Source organism: Balaenoptera acutorostrata, chromosome 5 (assembly GCF_949987535.1).
Source record: "Balaenoptera acutorostrata chromosome 5, mBalAcu1.1, whole genome shotgun sequence".
Classification (NCBI taxonomy): Eukaryota; Metazoa; Chordata; class Mammalia; order Artiodactyla; family Balaenopteridae; genus Balaenoptera; species Balaenoptera acutorostrata.
The window spans coordinates 15,879,082-15,900,479 of record NC_080068.1 but is presented as its reverse complement, the minus strand read 5'-3'; the positions used below and the strand labels follow the sequence as shown (position 1 = coordinate 15,900,479).

General features: G+C 36.5%; 1 protein-coding gene across 4 annotated transcripts in view; it reads left to right on the top strand.

The window, feature by feature from the left end:
* UNC5C (unc-5 netrin receptor C) overlaps positions 1–21,398 on the top strand; it is a 401,808-nt gene that overhangs the window by 337,364 nt on the left and 43,046 nt on the right. For 2 of the 4 annotated variants that reach the window (XM_057547097.1, XM_057547096.1), the window contains exons 6-8: positions 2,745–2,912; positions 5,684–5,848; positions 20,734–20,790. In XM_057547097.1, the coding sequence (XP_057403080.1) occupies positions 2,745–2,912; positions 5,684–5,848; positions 20,734–20,790 (390 nt within the window). The remainder of the gene's footprint in view (positions 1–2,744; positions 2,913–5,683; positions 5,849–20,733; positions 20,791–21,398) is intronic. The other 2 variants (XM_057547098.1, XM_057547099.1) reach the window with 2 other exon arrangements.

Sequence of the window (21,398 nt, the reverse complement as noted above, 5' to 3'; positions counted from 1 at the left end):
GATATGTATACTACTGGAATTTTCTTAGCATAAATAGGATTTTGAAATAAGGGTTCTAAATATATTTTTTTACTTAAAACATAATGTTGCAGTATCCATGTATTATTAAATAGACTTCTACAGCATCATTTTTTTTAATTTATATTTTTTAATTGAAGTATAATTAAATTACAGTGTTGTGTTAATTACTGCTGTACAGCAAAGTGACTCAGTTATACATATATATATATATATATATATATATACACACACATTATTTTTCATATTCTTTTCCATTATGGTTTATCACAGGATATTGAATATAGTTCCCTGTTCTATACAGTAGGACCTTGTTGTTTATCCATTCTCTATATAATTTGCATCTGCTAACCCCACACTCCCAAGCCCTCCCTCCCCCACCCCCTCCCCCTTGGCAACCATAAGTCTCTTCTCTATGTCCCTTTTTCTGTTTCTGTTTCATAGGTAGGTTCAGCTGTGTCATATTTTAGATTCCACCTATAAGTACTATTGTATTTATCTTTCTCTTTCTGACTCATTTCACTTAGTATGATCATCTCTAGGTCCATCCATGTTGCTGCACATGGCATTATTTTGTCCTTTTTTATGGCTGAGTAGTATTCCATGGTGTATATGTACCACGTCTTTTTTTTAAAATAAGGCTGTGATGGCTAGCCCTTTTTTCCCCTTTATTTATTTATTTTTTGGCTGCATCGGGTCTTAGCTGCGGCACACGGGATCTTTGCTGAGGCATGCGGGATCTTTTGTTGTGGCGTGCAGGCTTCTCTCTAGTTGTGGCATGTGGGTTTTTCTCTCTCTAGTTGTGTGCGGGCTCCAGAGCATGTGCACTCTGTAGTTTGCAGCACGCGGGCTCTCTCGTTGAGGTGCACAAGCTCAGTAGTTATAGCACACAGGCTTATCTGTCCCACGGCATGTGAGGTCTTAGTTCCCCCACGAGAGATCAAACCCGCGTCCCTTGCGTTGGAAGGTGGATTCTTTACCACTGGACCACCAGGGAAGTCCCTGTACATCTTCTTTATCCATTCACCTGTCGATTGATAGGTTGTTTCCATGTCTTGGCTATTGTGAATAGTGCTGCTATGAACATAGGGTGCATGTATACAGAGTCATTTTTAATAGCTGCCTAGGAGTCAGTCTCATAAACATACATGTTTACCATGTTCCTATTATTGAACATCACAATTGATTTCAGTTTATCTTTATATTAAAAAATAACTCTCCAGTGAAAAATAGTCTATGTCTGTATGTATAACACATTCATGATTATTGTCTATTGCATAAGTTTCTAGAGAAGGAGATGATCGGCATATGATGTTCACATGTAAGGCTTGTGTTATCTGAGTAACACTCTTCTTCACCATCAGGAAGCAGGTACATATACTAGTTGTGCCGTGTTTTACCACCAGCAAATATTTTTTGTTAGAAATTGCTTAATTAAAATAATTTCACAGACTCATATATTGAAATACAAAAGTATGTCAGAGTATTTTCTAGAGCAAGATCTCCAGAGGTAGTGAACATAGTGTTAGCGAGTAGGTTTTATCATCGCACCAATACTGACAGCTCCATCAAACACCGTAAATAGCCTGTATACACAAAATAGGTGTCCATTTCAGTTACATCAACTAATCGCTAATTCATTCAAATAGATACTCAGTTAGTTAAAAATCCAGCTATCAAGACTTCTTTAAAAACTAGATTCACTTATTAATGAAACTAACTAAAAGTCCTTAAAAGGTTATAAAGTTTACATACGCTAAAGAAAAATAATCAGTCATCTATTATTAAGAAAAGACTAAATGATTTTACCAGTTCCCATGCTTCATGGCCACTCACAGCCTTGGTATAAGGATGTAAACATATATTATTTGAGATAAGTTGCCAAAAGTAATTTTTGGAGCTTTACTAGGTAAGGGGATTTTTTTTTTAAATAACACTGGCTAAGGAGAGGAGAACACAGTCCTATTTTCTGAATAGGTAAATAGATGTTGATAATTCATTTTATTTATCTCTGTGCTTAGATTCTTCAGCTCTGCAATGCAATTTTTTTTTTAAACATCTTTATTGGAGTATAATTGCTTTACAATGGTGTGTTAGTTTCTGCTTTGTAACAAAGTGAATCAGCTATACATATACATATATCCCCATATCTCCTCCGTCTTGCGTCTCCCTCACACCCTCCCCATCCCACCCCTCTAGGTGGTCACAAAGCACCGAGCTGATCTCCCTGTGCTATGTGGCTGCTTCCCACTAGCTATCTGTTTTACATTTGGTAGTGTATATATGTCCATGACACTCTCTCACTTCGTCCCAGCTTACCCTTCCCCTCCCCGTGTCCTCAAGTCCATTCTCTACGTCTGCGTCTTTATTCCTGTCCTGCCCCTAGGTTCTTCACAGCCTTTTCTTTTTTTTTTTTTTTAAGATTCCATATATATGTGTTAGCATACGGTATTTGTTTTTCTCTTTCTGACTTACTTCACTCTGTATGACAGACTCTAGGTCCATCCACCTCACTGCAAATAACTCAATTTCGTTTCTTTTTATGCCTGAGTAATATTCCATTGTATATATGTGTGAAATGATATCCAGGGTCTCCTATAGCTTTGAAGTTTTTGATTTTTTTATGGTCACTTGGGATACCACTTTTATGTGTTGTGTGCGGTTTGTGTGTCTCTGTGTGTATGCACACATGTTTAATTCACATTTTATTTTTTATCTCTTTCTAGTAAACGGTGGCTGGTCTACCTGGACAGAGTGGTCTGTGTGTAACAGCCGCTGTGGACGAGGGTATCAGAAGCGCACAAGGACCTGCACCAACCCAGCCCCACTCAATGGTGGTGCCTTCTGTGAAGGGCAGAGTGTGCAGAAAATAGCCTGCACCACGTTATGCCCAGGTAAGCAAACCAGCGCTCTCATTCCAAATGTCTCCTCCCATTCTAGAAATAAGTTTTAGGGTATATATACAAAGCCTTATTCTTTTCTTTTTTGGCTGCGTTGGGTCTTCGTTGCTGCTCACGGGCTTTTTCTAGTTGCAGTGAGCGGGGGCTACTCTTCGTTGTGGTGCGCAGGCTTCTCATTGCGGTGGCTTCTCTTGTTGCAGAGCACAGGCTCTAGGCATGCGGGCTTCAGTAGTTGCAGCACATGGGCTCAGTAGTTGCAGCACGTGGGCCCTAGAGCACGCGGGCTTCAGTAGTTGCGGTGCCCAGGCTCAGTAGTTGTGGCTCACGGGCTCTAGAGCGCAGGCTCAGTAGTTGTGGCTCACAGGCTTAGTTGCTCCGCGGCATGGGGGATCTTCCCAGACCAGGCCTCGAACCCATGTTACCTGCACTGGCAGGCGGATTCTTAACCACTGCGCCACCAGGGAAATCCCACAAAGCCTTATTCTTCACCTGAGTGTGTGGTAAACATTATTTAAATCCATCATCCCATTCAGTGCTTACATTGCTGAGACCTCAAGTCTTTTCCCCCAAAAGAGTACTTAACTTTATTACCCTAACATACAAAATACTATAAAACAAGAGATTAAACACACATGAACATAATCCCTCTCTATTACTCAGCAAAACTGTTGGAGCCAAGATTGCAGGATCTGTAATTCAAGGCATTTGAGCAGCATTGAAAGCCACACATTTAGGATAACAACCCTTTATCTCCAGAAAGTCATGGAAGTTAATTGGAACTGAAATTTAGAAAATGTTTTAGTTGAAGTACTTGACATTTGGTGTCAGTTTCTGGGCAAAGGCCAATAAAACATATGGAATGAATTAAAAGGAAGTCTAAGCTTTGTGACACGTGAGCTAATGGATTTTGAAAATACAGTGCAGTCAGCTATTATCTGTACATGTTGGTCACCTATTTTTGAGTTATTTGCAGTGGTACCTATAGCAAGATTGCATCCCTTTGCCTCTGAACATCTTTCTGTGCTAGCTCATGTTGTCCCAAACTCTTATCCTTTGGTAAATTGAAGTTAATATTTGCCAAAACCAAAACCCACTAAAATGTCCAATTATACAATATATTAAAAAAATTAAACTAAAATTATTTTGAAATAATGCATAAATTTATTGTATTCCATTGGTGTAGCTATTATATTGTCACTTTCATTATTTAGATACAAAGACTACTTACTTCCCTTTATTGTGCCTAACTTTTGTCAGGTTCATCCTTTTAGTAGAACTTTCTCAGAGATGGGTTGGAGAAGTGAACTGGAGAGAAAACCATAATATAAATTTTATATTCCTGTTTTCATTTCCGAATATCAAAACAGTATCCCACACTGAACCCTTTGAGAGCTTTTATTTATGGAACAAACTTTGACACTTAGCTAGGCTAAGAATTTCAGTATTTTCTCTTGTACGCTCCTATATTTTGTCTGCATACTGACTCCCACAATTAGAAATGCACTGAGCATTTAGTTGAAATAGAAATGTGTGTTTGTGTGTGTACTTTGGGATGGTCTAGGTCAAAGCAAATGTCTTTTCTTCAGATAGCTGGGAGTTGCTTATATAGCTGACTGTACAATTGAAATATTAATACTTTCATCATTTTTTCATGTGGGCATATTTATATCTCTATACATATTATGCATAATACATATAGTTACACAATAATTTGAATATGAAATCACACAAATTTCCCAAACTATGTAGATTATTAAAATTGATCTAATTTCTGTCAATATATAGGTATAACACGTGTACATTGCATGTTCAATAAATGATGTTTGCGATTGTCTTACATTGAATCCTAGATGATTATTTATGTATTTCAGGGAAATTTTAAAAAATTTAACTCTTATTTTAATATTTTCCTCTTATTTATGTAAGAACCTTTAAAGAACGTACTAGAGTATTTAAGTTGTGTGTTTTTAAAATAGAGATATCTTAGCTCTTTATCACTGAAGTTTACTAACAAGTCAAGCACAAAAATTAAGAAGAAAGTGAATCTATTCTAAATGACTGAATCACAGGAAAAAATTAGGAATGTGCTTAAATATTATTTTAAAAATAAAAATAGCAACATATATCATCAAATAATGGAATGAAATCATCAAATAATAAATGGAAAATAATATAGTCTTTTCAAGAAGTCATTGCAGAAGATGTTAGAATCAAGCAGCATGGATGAAAAAATAAAAAGAGTGTATAGGATGTAGATGAGGGGTGCGGGTAAGTGGGTAGATGGACGGATGGATGGATGGATGGATTTCTTCCACACTCTACCAACCTCTTCTCCTGAACCCCACAGAGGTTTACTTGCACTACCCACATTACATTATGCAGGGAGGAATCTTGGATCCAAAAAGAGGTTCTCTAATTTTCAATCCAAAATCCAGAAGTTTCCCCTTTAATAGAAAAAGGGTCATCGCCAGGATTTACGTTTATGCAGCTCCTGGTGACAGCTTTGGTTTCTGTGTGTCCCGTTAAGCTTCCGTTTGCCTGGTCAGTGAAGAAATAGTCACACACCTCGTAAGGGAGGTTCGAAGAGCCCACACACAGTGTATGTAGAGCATGCAGGACTTCAGCAGTTAAAATGAATGCAGTGTTCCTCGGGGGCGCGTTTTCTTCAGTGTTTGGTGGTGTTTTCTTTCTGCTTGTGCTCTGCTCCTCTCTGCCCTCAAAAAGCTCCTTGTGCCTTTGACCCGATGCTGGTTTTTGTGTGGCAGTGGATGGCAGGTGGACCTCATGGAGCAAGTGGTCGACTTGCGGGACCGAGTGCACGCACTGGCGCAGGAGGGAGTGTGCGGCACCCGCGCCCAAGAACGGAGGCAAGGACTGCGACGGCCTCGTCTTGCAGTCCAAGAACTGCACGGATGGTCTGTGCATGCAGAGTAAGTCTGTTTGAGCAAATGACAGACACTGGGGAGGCCTGGGGTTTAACCATTTGGGTTTCTTTGAAGGAAATATCAAAAACTAAAAATGTCCTAAACAAAAATGCAATACTATACCAATATCATGGGTCTCTGTCAAAAATTGGAAAAAAATGAATCTCCCAGAACCCAGAATGAATAATAACTGTATCCAGTTAACAGATGACACACACAGTATTGCTTTCCCATGAGCAGAAGGGGATTTAGTTGTTTCCATGGAGGGGCTGTCGTTCTTTTCAGGGCAGGGAAGTGCTACTCAGTTTTACTATAGTGCACAAAAGGGCATCCTCAACTCCTCGTAGAGTCACATGACTTCCAAAAAGTAAGCTCTTTACTTCTAATTCATGGCTGTTACTGAACCAGTGTCCATGAAATTTAAAATATATGTATAAGGACAGGAACTATTTCTGCAAGTAGATTTACCAGTTTACAAGTGTTCAGTGGGAACATCTTCACAACACCTTGAAAATGCTGGGTTTGTATTAGAAATTATAACGTTTATCTAAAGGGACTAATGTTTATAAAACATAAATTTTAAAATATGGGTGTAGAAGATTGGCTCAGGAATATAATAGGTGCTATAAGCTAAATAGTCCACATTTTTCATGGCTTTTTTCCTTAGATTTTCTTAATGAGATGGTGGTTTGATTTCCATATTTGCAGACTCTCACTCCTCTATTGAGGAGCCCTTAGATGTACAGAATTTACCATCCCTTTTATGACCATGAATTGAGGTACTAAGAATTGTTCTGAAATCACCCCTGTAACAGATGAATGGATCAAACAGTGTGCTGTCTTTGGATCTTAACTAATGGCAGCCAAATGTTGACATTTCTTATAACACATTACAGATTGCTTGTGGAATATAAGCAACCAAATGTATTTGTGTGGAAGTATTTGTATTTCTCATTTAAGAATAAGATATTTTATTTTCAGCACATTTATGGAATTCTGTTTACTTTTCAGAGTCTATACACACAGGGACCTTTAAAAAGAAACCTTACTTAAAATACAAATAGGCAATTACATTGCTGACACAGAATAAAAATCTAGTGGGCCTCTTACTTTTCTGTCCACGGTACATGGTATTCTTTGAGAACAGACTGCAGCTGGGTGTAAAGCATAGCTTCTGGTTGTGATTTGGGAACGACTACTGTGCATCTAAGTTTGTACCAGAAACACAGAATGAAAAGAATACAGCTCTTTTACTAACCATTTATCCAGAGATCCAGGGCTTGTTCCTCTTGGTGTTAGTCTGAGTTGAGGATTAAAATGAAAACATACCATACACAAGTTATTTTTTTTAACATTTTTGAAATTTAGTATTCTTTTAGTGCTGAACAAATTGATTCATGTGATTGAAAGTAGCAATATTTGAAGTTTCTCTCTCTCTCTCACTCCCTTTCTCAATATTATACTTTTCAACTTTGTGTGATTTAATGCCCACTGTTTCTATTGTGCATATTTTAAAATTCCTAAAGTAACGTATTTAACAAGGAGTACAATGCTGCAAGATGGAGCATGGGGCCTTTTATTAGTTACACAAATGACACATGATAAATTATGACATTTGTCAAATACAAGCATGAAATAGTCAAGTTAAGACTTTCATGACATAGCATCCCCTTAGCATCTTGCTGATTTCTTCCGGCGTTAATAGAATTTTTTCTAATGGTTGGATGTTTACCACCAATGCTGGCACGAGGTGTGTGTGTAAGGAAGGGAAATGAGGCTACGAGAGACGTTATTTGTTGTTTGTTTATTTCTTTATCAAGTCTCCTATTAGCCTGGAACATTTGGGTGTTTGAATTAATTAGTTAAAAAGCTGTTTCCTTTCATAATTCTGATTTGCTGTAGTAACGGTCCCTACTAGGTCAATAAACTCTTTCATCTGCCCTGCTGTATCTACTCTAGTGCAAAAGAGAACTGTAGTTTGTGCTATTATTGATTTCCTCAGTGATAAAAACCTCAGATACTGTTGCACTGAATAATTATAGTATTTTACAGTGAAAGCTAGAGTTTCTGTTCACCAGTAAGCTGGGTGTTTCTGGCATAGTATTGCTGACACAGTTTTGCAAAGAAATGATAATGTTCTTGGTCCTTATTTTGGAAAACAGAAGGCTTTCTGATAGTGTAAGTACCAAGCTTGTAAGAGGGACATGGTCTGCATTAAGAAAAAGAATGGGAGTAGAAAAGACAGCTAGAAACTTGCAGTTGACAATTAGGAGTTATCATTTAATGTTTATTTACTTTAGGAAAATTAGTGTCTTCAGTGCACTGATAATATTGCAATACTGATAAAGAGCTATTTATCTCAAAATAAAGCTAGCCTACTTACCATTGAACTAGGGAGGCAGTACAACCTCTGAATCTACTCAAAATTGTCTACAAATGATTTGGATATAAATGTAGATATACTGCTAGGAAGGAGAAATTTGGAGTTCATAATGGATGTCAGTAGAATTCAGAGTCACCTAGATAACATAGTGTTGTATATTTTAAAAGTCAGATTGGTACTTAAGAGCAATACAATGTGAAATATATAGAAAATATTGCTGTCAGTGTTCATTCACTAATTTGTTCAGAATAATATTCAGACATATTTCTTCCTTAGCCATTTCTCTCATTGTAAAGACCTTTGACTGAAAATATGTAGAAATATTGGATAAAATGTTTAAACTTAAAAGGCATACACACATTTGGAGTGTGTGTGTGTGTGTGTGTGTGTGAGAGAGAGAGAGAGAGAGAGGGCATATCAAGTTCAAAAGAAAGAGAAATCCTCAAGTGGCAGAAATGAAGTAGGAACTCAAATCTAGAGAAGTATGCCTCTATGAGTGGACACCAGAATAACCGAGAGGAGCGTTAGACATGGATGTAAGTCCTGGGGATTAGGCTCTAGGATTTCAGTTCTGAGGCTGAGAGTTGAAAGCCAGAACCTTGAATAAAACTGGGTCTCATAAATGGCTGCCCTCACCGTGAAAAATAACTAGAAATTTTTTACCCATCAGCCCAGCGAAGCTACAGGAAAATTCATGGTAGAGAAAAGAAAAATGAAGTCTTCACTTAAACCTGTGATAAAACCGCAATCCGACACCCACTTCTGGGTATGGAGTCTAAGATACAGTACAGGGAACAAAAAGCAAAGTATGTGCAGTTTATAAAGTTAGTAAAACTGGGGTACCAGCGGAAGTGAACAGCAAGCCGTTTTCTAGAGTTCTTTTCACAACCCAAGTGCATTGGTCTATGATAAAGATAGCCCACTCCTGAAAATGAATTTACAAAATAAAGTTTTATATCACCCAAGGGAATAGTCTGCTGTAAGAGAGAGTTGGCAACATAATAAATAGGTGAGTTAGTACTTTAATAACATGGACTCCTACAGCAATCTGAGTGAGGCTATAAAATAAATAAAAAGACAAACTATTTTTAAAAGGAATATAAGCACAAATGAAAGAAAAGAATATTATAAAGAGGACAGACAGATTTGGGGAAAAATCAAATGGAACGTGATCCACTGAAAGTTAGAACTCAATGGAAAATTAAACATCAGATCAGAGACAGCTTTAGATAAAGCTGAAGAGAAAATTGGTAAACTGGAATGTAGATCTCATGAAACTTCTCAGAATACAATGAGGAAAGATAAAATGAGTGATTATATAAAAGGTAGGTTAAAACACATGGAAGATAGAATGAAAAAGTCCCACATTTATTATTCAAGAGAGCAAAATTTAAAGTTTTTGAGATAATCAAGATAGAGCTTACTACTCACAAACTCTCAATGAATAAACTACTAAACATACGAAAATCGATTCTTTAAAAAATTGAGGGACAAGTTAAGGGGCAGTTAAAAATAAAATGGAACTAAACTATAGACAACATTAACACAGAATATGGGAAGGTGTAATCTAAGTTAAAATGTTCTAATTTTTGTGTGTTGTTCAGGAGAAGAACAGTAGTACTACTTGTGTTAAGCTTTACTGATTCAAGTGTCCCAATTAAAATGTTAAGACTGACTACACACATAAAGGTTGAATATATAAATTCAAAATAAGATTTTTAAGGGCAGAAAAGGAGCAAAAAAGAAAGAAAAAGTATAGTTAAATGAAAACAAATAAGATGGTATATATTAGGGATTATCATATATCAAGGATAATAATAGAAATTAATTAAATTTACCTGTTAAAGGAAATTCAAAATTATAGGAAAAATCCAGTTTTATATTGTTTATGAGAAACATACTTAAATCACAATTATAGAGAAAGATTGAAAGTTAAGAAATGGAACTTATAGTTCTATCTTTATTTTAAAATGTCCAATTAATGGCTTTGACTATCTAATTGGGCCATTCTTAATTCCATTTCCCATTTTGCTTAAGTAACACATATTAGAGATTGGTTTTGCCCATAGTTTTAATTTAGATACTTTTTTTTCTTAGACTTTATAGTTTTTAGAATGTTTAATTTTTTGTTGGATAATTAAAAGTTTTCTAAATTGTTTACCAAATTTTTTGTGTAAGACATCTTAAAAATAAAGATATTTCCTCAATGCCAACTTAACCAAAAGACTTCGAGGTTATTTATTTACAAAATTATTCAATATTTTAAAGATATAATAATGCTAAATGTTAGCAAATGTGCACTAAAGTAGAATCTCTTGTATTTTGCAAATGGGAACACAAATTTTTATGATTATTTGGGGAAGCAGTTTGACAATATGAGTTTAAGAGCTTTAAAATTATTCCTCTCCTTTGATCCAGGAATCCTATATCAGTGAATAAGTTTTAAGTAATTAATATGAATACCTAAAATATATGTGCCAAATACATTCATATTCTTTGTAGTTTATTGTAAAAAATGCAAAACACAAAAGTCCAATACTAGAGCAATGATTAAGTAATAAGTGCTATTTCCATAAGGTGGAATATCATATAACCACTAAAATATTTATGGTGGTTTAACATGGAAAAGCAGAATATGGATTTATGTATGCATTTAGTCATAACAATAAAAGTAAGCTTAGGAAAAAGATGAATGAAATTTATTTATTTACGCTAGTGAGATTACAGGTAATTTTTTTCTTTTTCAATATGCTTTCTATTCTCAATATTCTTTGTATTTAGTATTTCATTATGCTTATAATTGTAAATGACTTTTTAAAAAGGAGTGTTGAGGATTGGCTAGAACAACTGCATGATCTTGGAAACAGGAGTCTCATTTCGTTATTTGAGATGTAGCAATATCACTGATCTGTCCTGGGAATTTGGTCACATTGATTCAAATTAGATTAGATTTAGATTAGGTTACATAAAAAGTATTTGCATAAAATACTTGTATAAAATCCTAGTTGTATAAAATCTTTGGTGGCAAGAGTTACTTATAGCCAGTAAACCAAGTACATGTATAAAAGGATTGTGAAGACACGGGGATTTGGAACTGAATTACAGTTTTGCATTATTTCCCAGTTGCTTATCATATACCTATCACTCTGTCCTTGCAACCATACTTATTCTTAAACTCTTTAGTAAGTTGGATTCATTATGTGATGCTATATAATTTCCATTTGTGAAAAAAGGTCATGGTCTTTAAGCAATTTCAGAAGCTCCACTAAATTTTTAAGCTGTCCAAACACATTAGTTATTGAAGTATAACATATATCATGTATATATTACACTGGGTATATCCTCAGTGGTCTGAAAAAGTAGTTCTTACACTGGAGACACCACTTTCAAATTAAGAACTTCCAGGAATTGGTGTTATTTCACTAGAATGCATTATTAAAGGATAATTAAAAACTGTTAAGAGTCACTTAATATACCAGAAAGAAGTTGGGCATTATTGGTTTATAAGCACATTGTTAATTAGAAAACAAAATTTAATACTGGAGTTCTTAGGTATGCTAAGAGATATGGATTGCATTGAACAAGAAAGGGTAGATGACTTGGCATGTTTTTCACTACTGAAAATAAGCACACATGTCTGATATCTCAGATACAAGAAAGTTAACATTAATAATAGATAAGACCATTTTTTACTTAACAATACTATAGAATGGTGTATCTTATTCAGAAGGCAGAATGGAAGGTCTCTTGTGCTGTGTACCCATTTAGGTTTCTTTATATCATCTCTAAGATTATATGAAAGTAGCTCAAGGTTTTGCCATATGAAATAGGATTTGCATAAAATGGTTTTGGGGAGAAAGAGAGCAGCCACACTAGACACAGAGAGAAAGAGGTACAAGAGAATAAAAAAAAGCACTTAAGACAATCCCCAAAACTGCTAAGCCAATAAGCGTATTTACCATTTATGTTGAAATACGATTGTATTACCAAGACCTGATAACTTTTAACTTTTATAATCTTTATAATGAATTTGTAGTAAGATCTGCTCTGTTATGGTTGGCATATAATGGTTTATCCATGCTTACCTCTTTTGAAAATAGCAACCTAAGGACTATATATGTGGCTTGGTCCAGAAATGGTACATTATATATACTTATGAATACACTCAAGTAGATTATTACGTGACCGCAGCTATTCCTACAGACTTTGGTTTTTAATCCCATTTGAAGATTGGAGTCTCACATAGAGATATGTAAGAGTTCAAATCTGCATTTAGAATTACTGCTTGCTGAAGAGGGTTTATGCCACAGTAGACAAATTAGAAATTGCAATTTACAAACAAGAACTGCCTAGAATTGTGTCTGCATCAGTGAACTTCCTGACTTTGGGAAATTAAAATGTTATGCAGTCTGCAAATTTAGCACTTTCTACTCATTAAAAAATTTACATGTCACCCTGCTCTTCCATTAATTCTCACTTACAGAGGAAGTGGCAGAACTCTGTGTGTGAATTGTAGTGCGGACACACTGCATACCAGGGCCCCCAGAATCCCAGGTGCATTTAATGTGAGGAAATAATTTACAAATAGGCTGCTCTTCGCTTTAGCATGATGTGTTTATCACTGCCACGGTAGGCATTTGAGAAGGCGCTAGTCAGTTTCCAGTGAAATTCTTGTCAACACAGCAATTTGATAGGAAAGCATAATTGTGAGTGTCAGACAGTGAGTGCTTTTATCTGTAGTTTGGAAGAAGTTGATGGCATAACTGTGTTTGTATAGTCCTTGATATGCGTAGTGTCCCGGCTGGCAAATAAATCTTCTGTCCGAGGACTGGCTGCCCAACACAGTGCTCTGCTGTCTCCGGTATCATGAGTGTGGTTTACTTTTGCATTCTTTCCTCTCTGGTAAAACATTTTCCTGATTTTGAAAGCAGGGATGTGGTTAGGAACTTCAGCCCACAGAAACCTGCTGAACACCTAGGGAACCCCCAAACAGATTGGTGTGAGAGGACAAATGCAAAGTCTTCAGCTTCCAGGATGCAAAGTAAACTCCGAGGGGATTAAGAAAGGTACCACCTTTCACAACTGCAGCAAAGCTAGGACTCCTTCAAGATCACATAGGGGCAGGGCCAGTGCTTTTGCTTGTTTTCTTTTTGCCTAAAAACCCAGAAGATGGGGTGATGTATGCTAGGAATTGGCCTCTTTACTTCAGGACTTTTCATCACTTTACTTTTTCTATCAGATGTCTTTAATACTATGGATTTATTTATCACTGCCTTTGGATTTAATAATTTATCCTTTTTCTGAAGGAGCGTTGATGGGGTTAGAAAATACTGCACTGAAAATGCTTGGGCAGCTGATCTGTGGGTTTGATTTTACTCAACTGTTGGATTAAATTTCAGACATTTATTCGTCACCTTCTGTGGGTCACGAGATAAGGGTTTTATATTTGAGATGTCCATTCCCTGCTGTTCATTTTCAGAAGGCTGTGGTTGTCAGTGTTAGGAACAGGGCTGTGGATCAGTTAGTGAAGCACGGCCCACTGTCCTGTGAAGGCTGGAGCACAAATTACGGTGGCAATTCAGATAACTGACATCAGTGATAAGCAAATGTTCTTTTCAATTTTTGTTGTCATGTCCTAGGATTTATGTATTCATTTATTTGGAGTTCCTTAAGCCCTTGTCAATAAATAAACCCTCAGAAGAGTGGTAAATTATAATAAATGACTGTGAGGGTCTTTGACAGACCTGACCTTTGACATCATTAGTGCAGTCCTGATGGGCTGGTTAGATAAGAACCAACCTAAAAGAAAAAAAACAACAACAACAAAATCTGGTCATGTTTATTTTGAATGGCCCTTGAGGTTTTTAATGAGAACATTTGCATCAGAAGAAATGTAATTGGAATGAGAAAAGTCACATATGTTGGCTTGGTGTAAGGTCACTGGCAAAAAGAAAGACCAGACAGCCAGGTCAAGGAGAGAGGAAAATCCATGGAGAAGAGAGATTCTTCTAATGCTAGGGTCATAAAAGTGAGGACAGATCTCCTGAAGTGACCTATTGTACTTCAGATAGATAAATATTCTAAAACTAACCAAAAGCTTGATGATTTAAAAACATGGACTTTTACAGAACACACTTAATGCTTTTATAAATTAGAATTGAGTTATGTCATATTCATAATTTATATACTACTCCCCATATGAGATATGAATTCATCATCTATTTTATTTAATCCTCACAATATCATAAAATCTGTTTACATGTATTAAGGCCATAGACACAGCTCCATATTGAAATATAATGAGTAACCTTGAAGGCAAGCAGGAACACCGTAAAAAAAAACTCCACCCATCTTCCTTTTGGCTACAAACTTAATAGCTAATCTAAAGACAAGAGTTAATTCCAAGACAGCTACATAAAGACTTTCCTTTTATGTCTCTCTCAAATCTGGCTCAATGGTTCTCAAACTCTAGAGAGTGTAAAAATTACTGTATCATATATATATTTTAGTTTAAAGGAATTGCAGATGTAATTTTAATTTTATTCACTTTCCATCTAATATAATGACTTAAGGCCCTGGCATTAATTGCTTCTAACTCCAATCTACTATGTTAGACGTGGCGAAACTGAAGCAAAATTGACCTGAGTTCCACTTAATAAAACTCAAAAGGTACAAAAAATAATCTTACAAACAGAACTTTTGATATCCCCCTAATAATAGCTCTATCTTGGTAAGGAAGGAACCGAGGCATAAAATTGGAAGAGCCCACCAGCATCCACAAGTTAGTATAAGAACCAGTGTATGAACCCACACCTGTCTCATTTTGAAATAAGCCTTTTTCCATGTGGGCTCTTGGAGGCTGAAAGCAAGTGGTGATCAGCTTTCATTGCTTTAAAATGTGATTTTCTTCTTATGTGTAGTGTCCCTTCAATTTTTGATGTTTATTCCTTTTTTCCTGTTGGCATCATTTTTGAGGGAAACAATGTTTCTCTTTTAAATATTTACATTTTGGTAGGTTCTGTGCCAAATACAAAGTGATTATCATACATTAACAACTAACGTCATTCTAGCATGGCTCTCCAATTACCTTAGAGTAGAGATGCCCAAGTATGGGGCACCTCTTTGCTTACCCCACACTTGCCACAGAAGCCACTATTTAGAAGTTGTTTTATTTAAGGGCGAAAATCTCTGTTTTAACTTTCTCATGAGTATCAATGATAACATTTCAAATGGAGAGGTTATTTTCTAGTCTAAAGGATTAGCATTACCTCATTCAATAACTGAATTGCAAATTAAGCCGTGAGCATATCAAGCCCTTTTCTATTATTTCCTTGTCTCTCCTCATTTAAATCTATTCATTAGACAATACGTATAAAAATGACGGGGCTGTAGCCTAAGAGCTGGGATCTGCCCCTCGCTTTGCTGTTTCATCAGCTTTGTGATGTGAGGCAAGTCCCTTCATTGCTCTGTGCTCTGGCTCCTCTGTCTGCAAGTACAGAGGGGTTAGAAGAGGGAATTCTAAAAATGATCTATTTTAACTCTAACATCCTGGGGGTTTGCGAGTTAGTAAGGGGCATAGACTTGGTTTTCGGAAGTTCTAACGTTTCTCACATCGGCATATTTGCTTGATAACTTTTTCTATTAAAATACTACTTATGGCATAAAAAGTTTGCATTATCTTTAAAAAATTTAGTCATAAAATCATCATTTTGACTATTGTCTATTATTCGTATTGCATGAAAAGAAAATTTAAAAGACTAGAAATACCTAGTTGGTGTTTATTAGGGAAATGAAGATTTACATATAGTTCCTGGTGTTGTTCCTGAGATTTCCCAAATGTAAACCCACCAAACAGGCGATGTTCAGACATTGCACAATTAAGAGCCATGTCCTGAAGGATAACCTGATATTACTTGCTGCTGTATAAAACCAAGGAAAGCTCACTTTCCTTTTTAAGACGCTTGGGATGGGCTCTCATCTTTTGTAACAGTTGAACATCAGCTGAAAAATATGGGCGAACCCCATCTCTAGTCTCGAGGATGACTTTGTGAAAATTAGGAAAGTCATCCCTTCCTCAAGTCATTTAACCACCATCAGCCGCAACATTGTTACGTTAACAATCCAGATCCACAGTCAACACAACTGTGAACAGGGCCTCCCAGAGCTGGACAGTGCAAAACCTGCACATCGTCAGCTTTACTCACAGGAGGATGGAAACCAAATTTGAGTCTCAACACTTTCCTTAACTTTAAAACATCACTTCCCGTTTTGGGGGACTGATTCTCCTCATCTGAAAGAAAGTTGAACTAGATAATCTATTACATGGATGTTTTGAGCAATTACGACATGGCTTAGCATAAGAAGCATTTCACTAACTGTTTAAGAACAGCCCACTATTGCTCTGTGCTCCTCTGTCAGTCCATGGGAGGTGATTTTGAAAGCTGTTATCCATGGAGGTACATTTTGTTCCAGACAGTTCTTCCATGGCAAGACTGTTCCTCCCATTGCAGGACGTTTAGTACCCTTGGCCCTCACTCACTAAATGCCTCAAACAACCCCCTAATCATTACGAGAAGCAGAAACACCTCTTCTGCCCTATTTCCAAACACCCCATTTAGAAGTGACACCACCTCTGGTTGAGAAATCATTTTAGTATCAAGTTGCTCTCTGGCCTTGGAAATTTGCTTCTGAAACATGCCCCTGTATCTTTGCCAGAAGCCACAAAGGCCAGGAATAAACCTCTTTAAAAGGAGAGGGTGAAAGAGTAGACACTACTTAAAAGAGTCCATTTCTTGTGGCTTTTCAGAAAAAACTGGGCTCCTTGTCTCTGTCATAACGAGGAATCCTGAAATTCAAGCAAATTTCCTACTCATTTTATTGAATAATAGGCTGTGTCAACTCTACTGCTCTTAAGAGCCATTGTCTTAGTGTACTTATAATGTGCATCATAATGATACTGCTATGGTTGTCACTTATTGATTGCTTTCAATGTACCAGCACTTTATAAATCTTATTTATCCTTTCTACAACTATATGGAAGGGCATATTCATAATCCCTTATACAGATTAGAAAACTCTAATGCTTCATTAGAGAAATGAAGTATTTAGTTTGACCAAGCTCTCACAGTTAAGGAACTGACAGGGCTGGGATTCAAACTGAAGTCCATGAGATTGAAAAACTCGGTTTCACTGCCTTGGCCAACAGCTGAGGTGCTTTTTCAATCGACCTGCCTTTCAAGTAGTAGGAAAGTTAACTGAAATCCCTAACTTATGAACCAGGCTGTTGATAGTGACACTGAAAACAATTATTTTGCACTGTGTTCTGCCAGAGACGCGATTTTTCATCATTGCTAGGACTTCTCTCAAAAGGATCACCTCATTAACTGAAGAAGATGTTCCCTGTTGTTCCGTGAAAGACGGATCAGATGGAGAAGTATAAAAACAAACTCTAGCAAGTGATTCTATATTCCCCTCATTTGGGGGATAGAACAGTAATCCCCTTCTATTCTGATACCCAGCCTCCTAAGTGATGTTTTAGTTGTATAGTTGCAGAAGTGTTTTGAAAAGGATGGCAAAAGTTTTACAGAGTTGCCTTCCAAAACTCTTTATCAGTGTTCCTTTAACAGAGTAAATTGGGGTGTTGAACCATTGGTGAGTGTACTTAATACTTGTCTGTTTTAAATTTTCCCATGTAGGAAAATAACAGTGTGGCTAGATTGGTCACTATTAGCTGTGAGAAATAACTAATAGACTTTTTTTTTTTTAAATTTTAGAGGAACCTCACATGCAAACATTTCATTAAATATATTGATACACCTATTGATAGACATCTCCCAGGCCCAGTTTTGTAGAAACCATCCATAAAATCCTGTCACTTCGCTCACCAAAGTGATCTTTTCAACATTACGTCTGATGACAGGATTTGCATTTCAGTTAGAATAAAATTGAAACTCCTCATGGTGTACCACCAGGCCTACAAGATCTGGCTGCTGACCTCCGCTCTGAGCCTACCCCTTCCCTCTTTCCTTTCACTCACTACCGTCTGACTGCTTTGTTTTTATGTCAGGACTTTTGCATCCACTGTCCCTCTTCATGGAACATTGTTCCCTCCGGATCTTTACTTGGCTGATTCTTTCTCCTTGTGCAAGCTTCAGTTTAAATTTCATTTCAACAGAAAATTCTTCCCTGATTCCCTAAGTTGGTCATTCTTTTATCTCCAATCACATTACATTTTTTTTTAATTTTCCAAGAGGACTTTTTCAGCATTTGAAATGACCTTGATAATTTTGTTTACTTGTTTATTTCCTGTTAAACAAGAATGAAAGCAGTGACTTTTCCCATCTTGTTTGTCATTGTACCCCTATGCCTAAAATAGAAGCCAGCATATAGTAATAGGGTTCAAGAGTATTTGTTAGGTGAATGAATGAATGAATGAATAGATTCCAGTCTGTGCCTGGAAATATATAAGTCTCAGACAAATTACCACAAGGCACAGAAGTATTTATTGAGCAGTCCAGATCTACAGAAACACGGGAAAGTAGAGATTATAAATTTCCTTTTTATTATTCCTTGGTCTGCCTGTCAAGAACAGGGATTCTGTTGGGAAGGGAAGTAGAGATGAAAGCCAAGGAAAACCCAGAACTGCTTCACAGGGTGAAATTTCAGACCTATCTCTCTGGAGATAGGCTTCTACCTTTATAAGATACAGCTCTTCTGCTTACTCCAGCAGGCCCACCCTGATTCTTATCAAAATTTTCAGGGTGAACATCAGACCATCCCCAAATACCCTATTTTACGTTTGCTTCTGGGCCCTCTCACCAGCAAAGGAAAAAAAAAAAAAAGAAGAAAAATCTTTTGACATCCCTCCACTTAAAATCACCCCTACAACAATGACATCACTTATCTGGTCCCCTGTACTAGCAGTGAAATTATATTGTCTTAAGTCTTTGGGTTTCAAAAATAACCTTTTTTCTTGTGCCTGTGTATGTCCCAGATGTCCTTTTATTGAGTTCACAGAATACAAATGGAAAAAGGTTATTACCAGGCAGAAGTGTTTAAAAATGAAAATCAAACCTAATACATGGACTCAGACAACTGGAATAGGAATATAATGTTTATAAAACTGAGTAGGAGGTTGCAATCATCGCTCTAAAATAAAGCATTAAAAATTAATTGAGAGCAAACCTGTCTGTGCTACAGCAAACCTCTTTTTCATTAAGGTAGCACTGCATGTTTCTCCTGAATTAGTTCCCCAAAATAGGTAAATAGCTTGTAAGAACTGCGTGTTCAGCAAATTACGGAAGATCTACATAAGGCACGATTTAGAGTTACCTTTAGTGTTAGAGCATTAGAGGCCTTTAATTTTGAACCAGTTGTGATTCTTGCAGTTTCTCTACATTTTTTTGCCCTTGAGTATTACTCAGAAAGTTTAATTCACATGGTTCTTATTCATCTTCATTCTATTAATCCAAATGGTGCTGTGTCATTTGATGAATTCATATGTTACAGAATGTTAAATATTAGGAAACTGTGGGTGCTAGCTATGTGATACTTTAAATTTTTCCACAGATTTTCATTTCAAAAAGTTCATGTTCCACATTTTAAAAATGTTTTCTCCCAATCTTCTACTTCACATTATTGCTATTATTAATTGTTATTATCATCAATCATCATCATCATCATCAATCAGTTTCCTCCTTGGAATACACTAAAAAGAAAGAAGAATAAAACTGCTAGTGTTATTTCTGCATTTACTGTTGGGATGGGGTTTTTATTTTGCCCAATTCACCCTATTCCTCTGAAGCCCTAAAATAAACAACCTTATAACCTCTAGGCCCTATTGATTTTTGAATGATTTCAAGTAAAAAGCAATCCAGTTTCCATTGCATTGACAAACTGCTCAGTCCCTGGGCAAAACCTATTGGATTCCTATTAAGTGGAGGGGCAAGAAACAACTGAAAATCCAAAAGGTAGATTTGAGATGGAAGGAGGAGAGGTGGTCTTGCTCAGCTCTGTAAATGGGTATTTAACCTTTGACCAATGACGACAGGCCTTCTTTAGTTCTATTAGTCCGAGAGCAAGCTGTTATGATTAAATAAAAGAGGAAAAAACTGTTTAGACCCTTACTGAATATGTCCTGGGAATTAAGGCATATGGCAGGGATAAGGAAAAAAGATTTTCCTTATGCTAATGACCCTTGATGTCTGAAATAAATTAGATCCATTAGAGTTTATGCTCAATAAAAGAAAGACTTTAAGCGCTCCAAAGTTAGTGACTCGAGACCAGTTTTGGCTCTGAAATTCAATCTGCCTACTTATTAATTCTTAGTGAGACTCCAGAGCAGACAGAAGATGCAAAATCATAATTCTGTACTGAACCAGAATTTTAAAGGACCCAGGTTTCTTCTCCTTTTATTTTAATTAAACCATTTTTCATGCTTCTCATTTTGTTTCCCTCATTAATTTGATTTTGTTCCCATTTTTGTTTCATTTTTCTGTTTCTTTTCAAGGTTTCATTTATCCTATTTCAACTGAGCAGAGAACCCAGAATGAATATGGATTTTCTTGTAAGTTTGATGTTTGGTTTCTATGTTGCTGAATAATCGTTTAACGTTATTGCCCCCAATTCAAGTTTACCTTTCTTTGGATCACAGATGTGCACACAGGAAATAGGCGCCTAATATATTCTAACATGAAAAACAAATTAGATTTGCACTGCTGAAAAGAAGAAAGGGTCATTTCAAGCCTCTGCCAGCTTTAAAATCTATCTACCATTCAAAGCTTAAGTCCCAGTAGCTGACAAAACATATCATGAAATATGTGGATCTAAATAAAGGGCAGGGTTCGAATGCTAAAAAGAAAAGGGTTGAGAAAATGCAGATCTGTTGATTTAGAAATCATGAATATTGAATAAGTAATTACATCCGGGTAAAGTAAAACATTAAGGATTTAGATGCACTTTCTGACCAGAGTTCAGAATGCTGCTGTAGGGCCTCAAATGAAACCCAGCAGCAAAGTGAAGTCAGCACTTGGAAAGTAGTCCCCACACAACCAGGAGGGCTTGGTATGTCACTGGTTTCCTGAAAAGATCCGCCCATATTGTCTTGATTGATGCTTGAGCAGGTATTATAGAAACTTTGGGAAAGACAGTTGTTTAAAAAAGAAGGGATTCTTT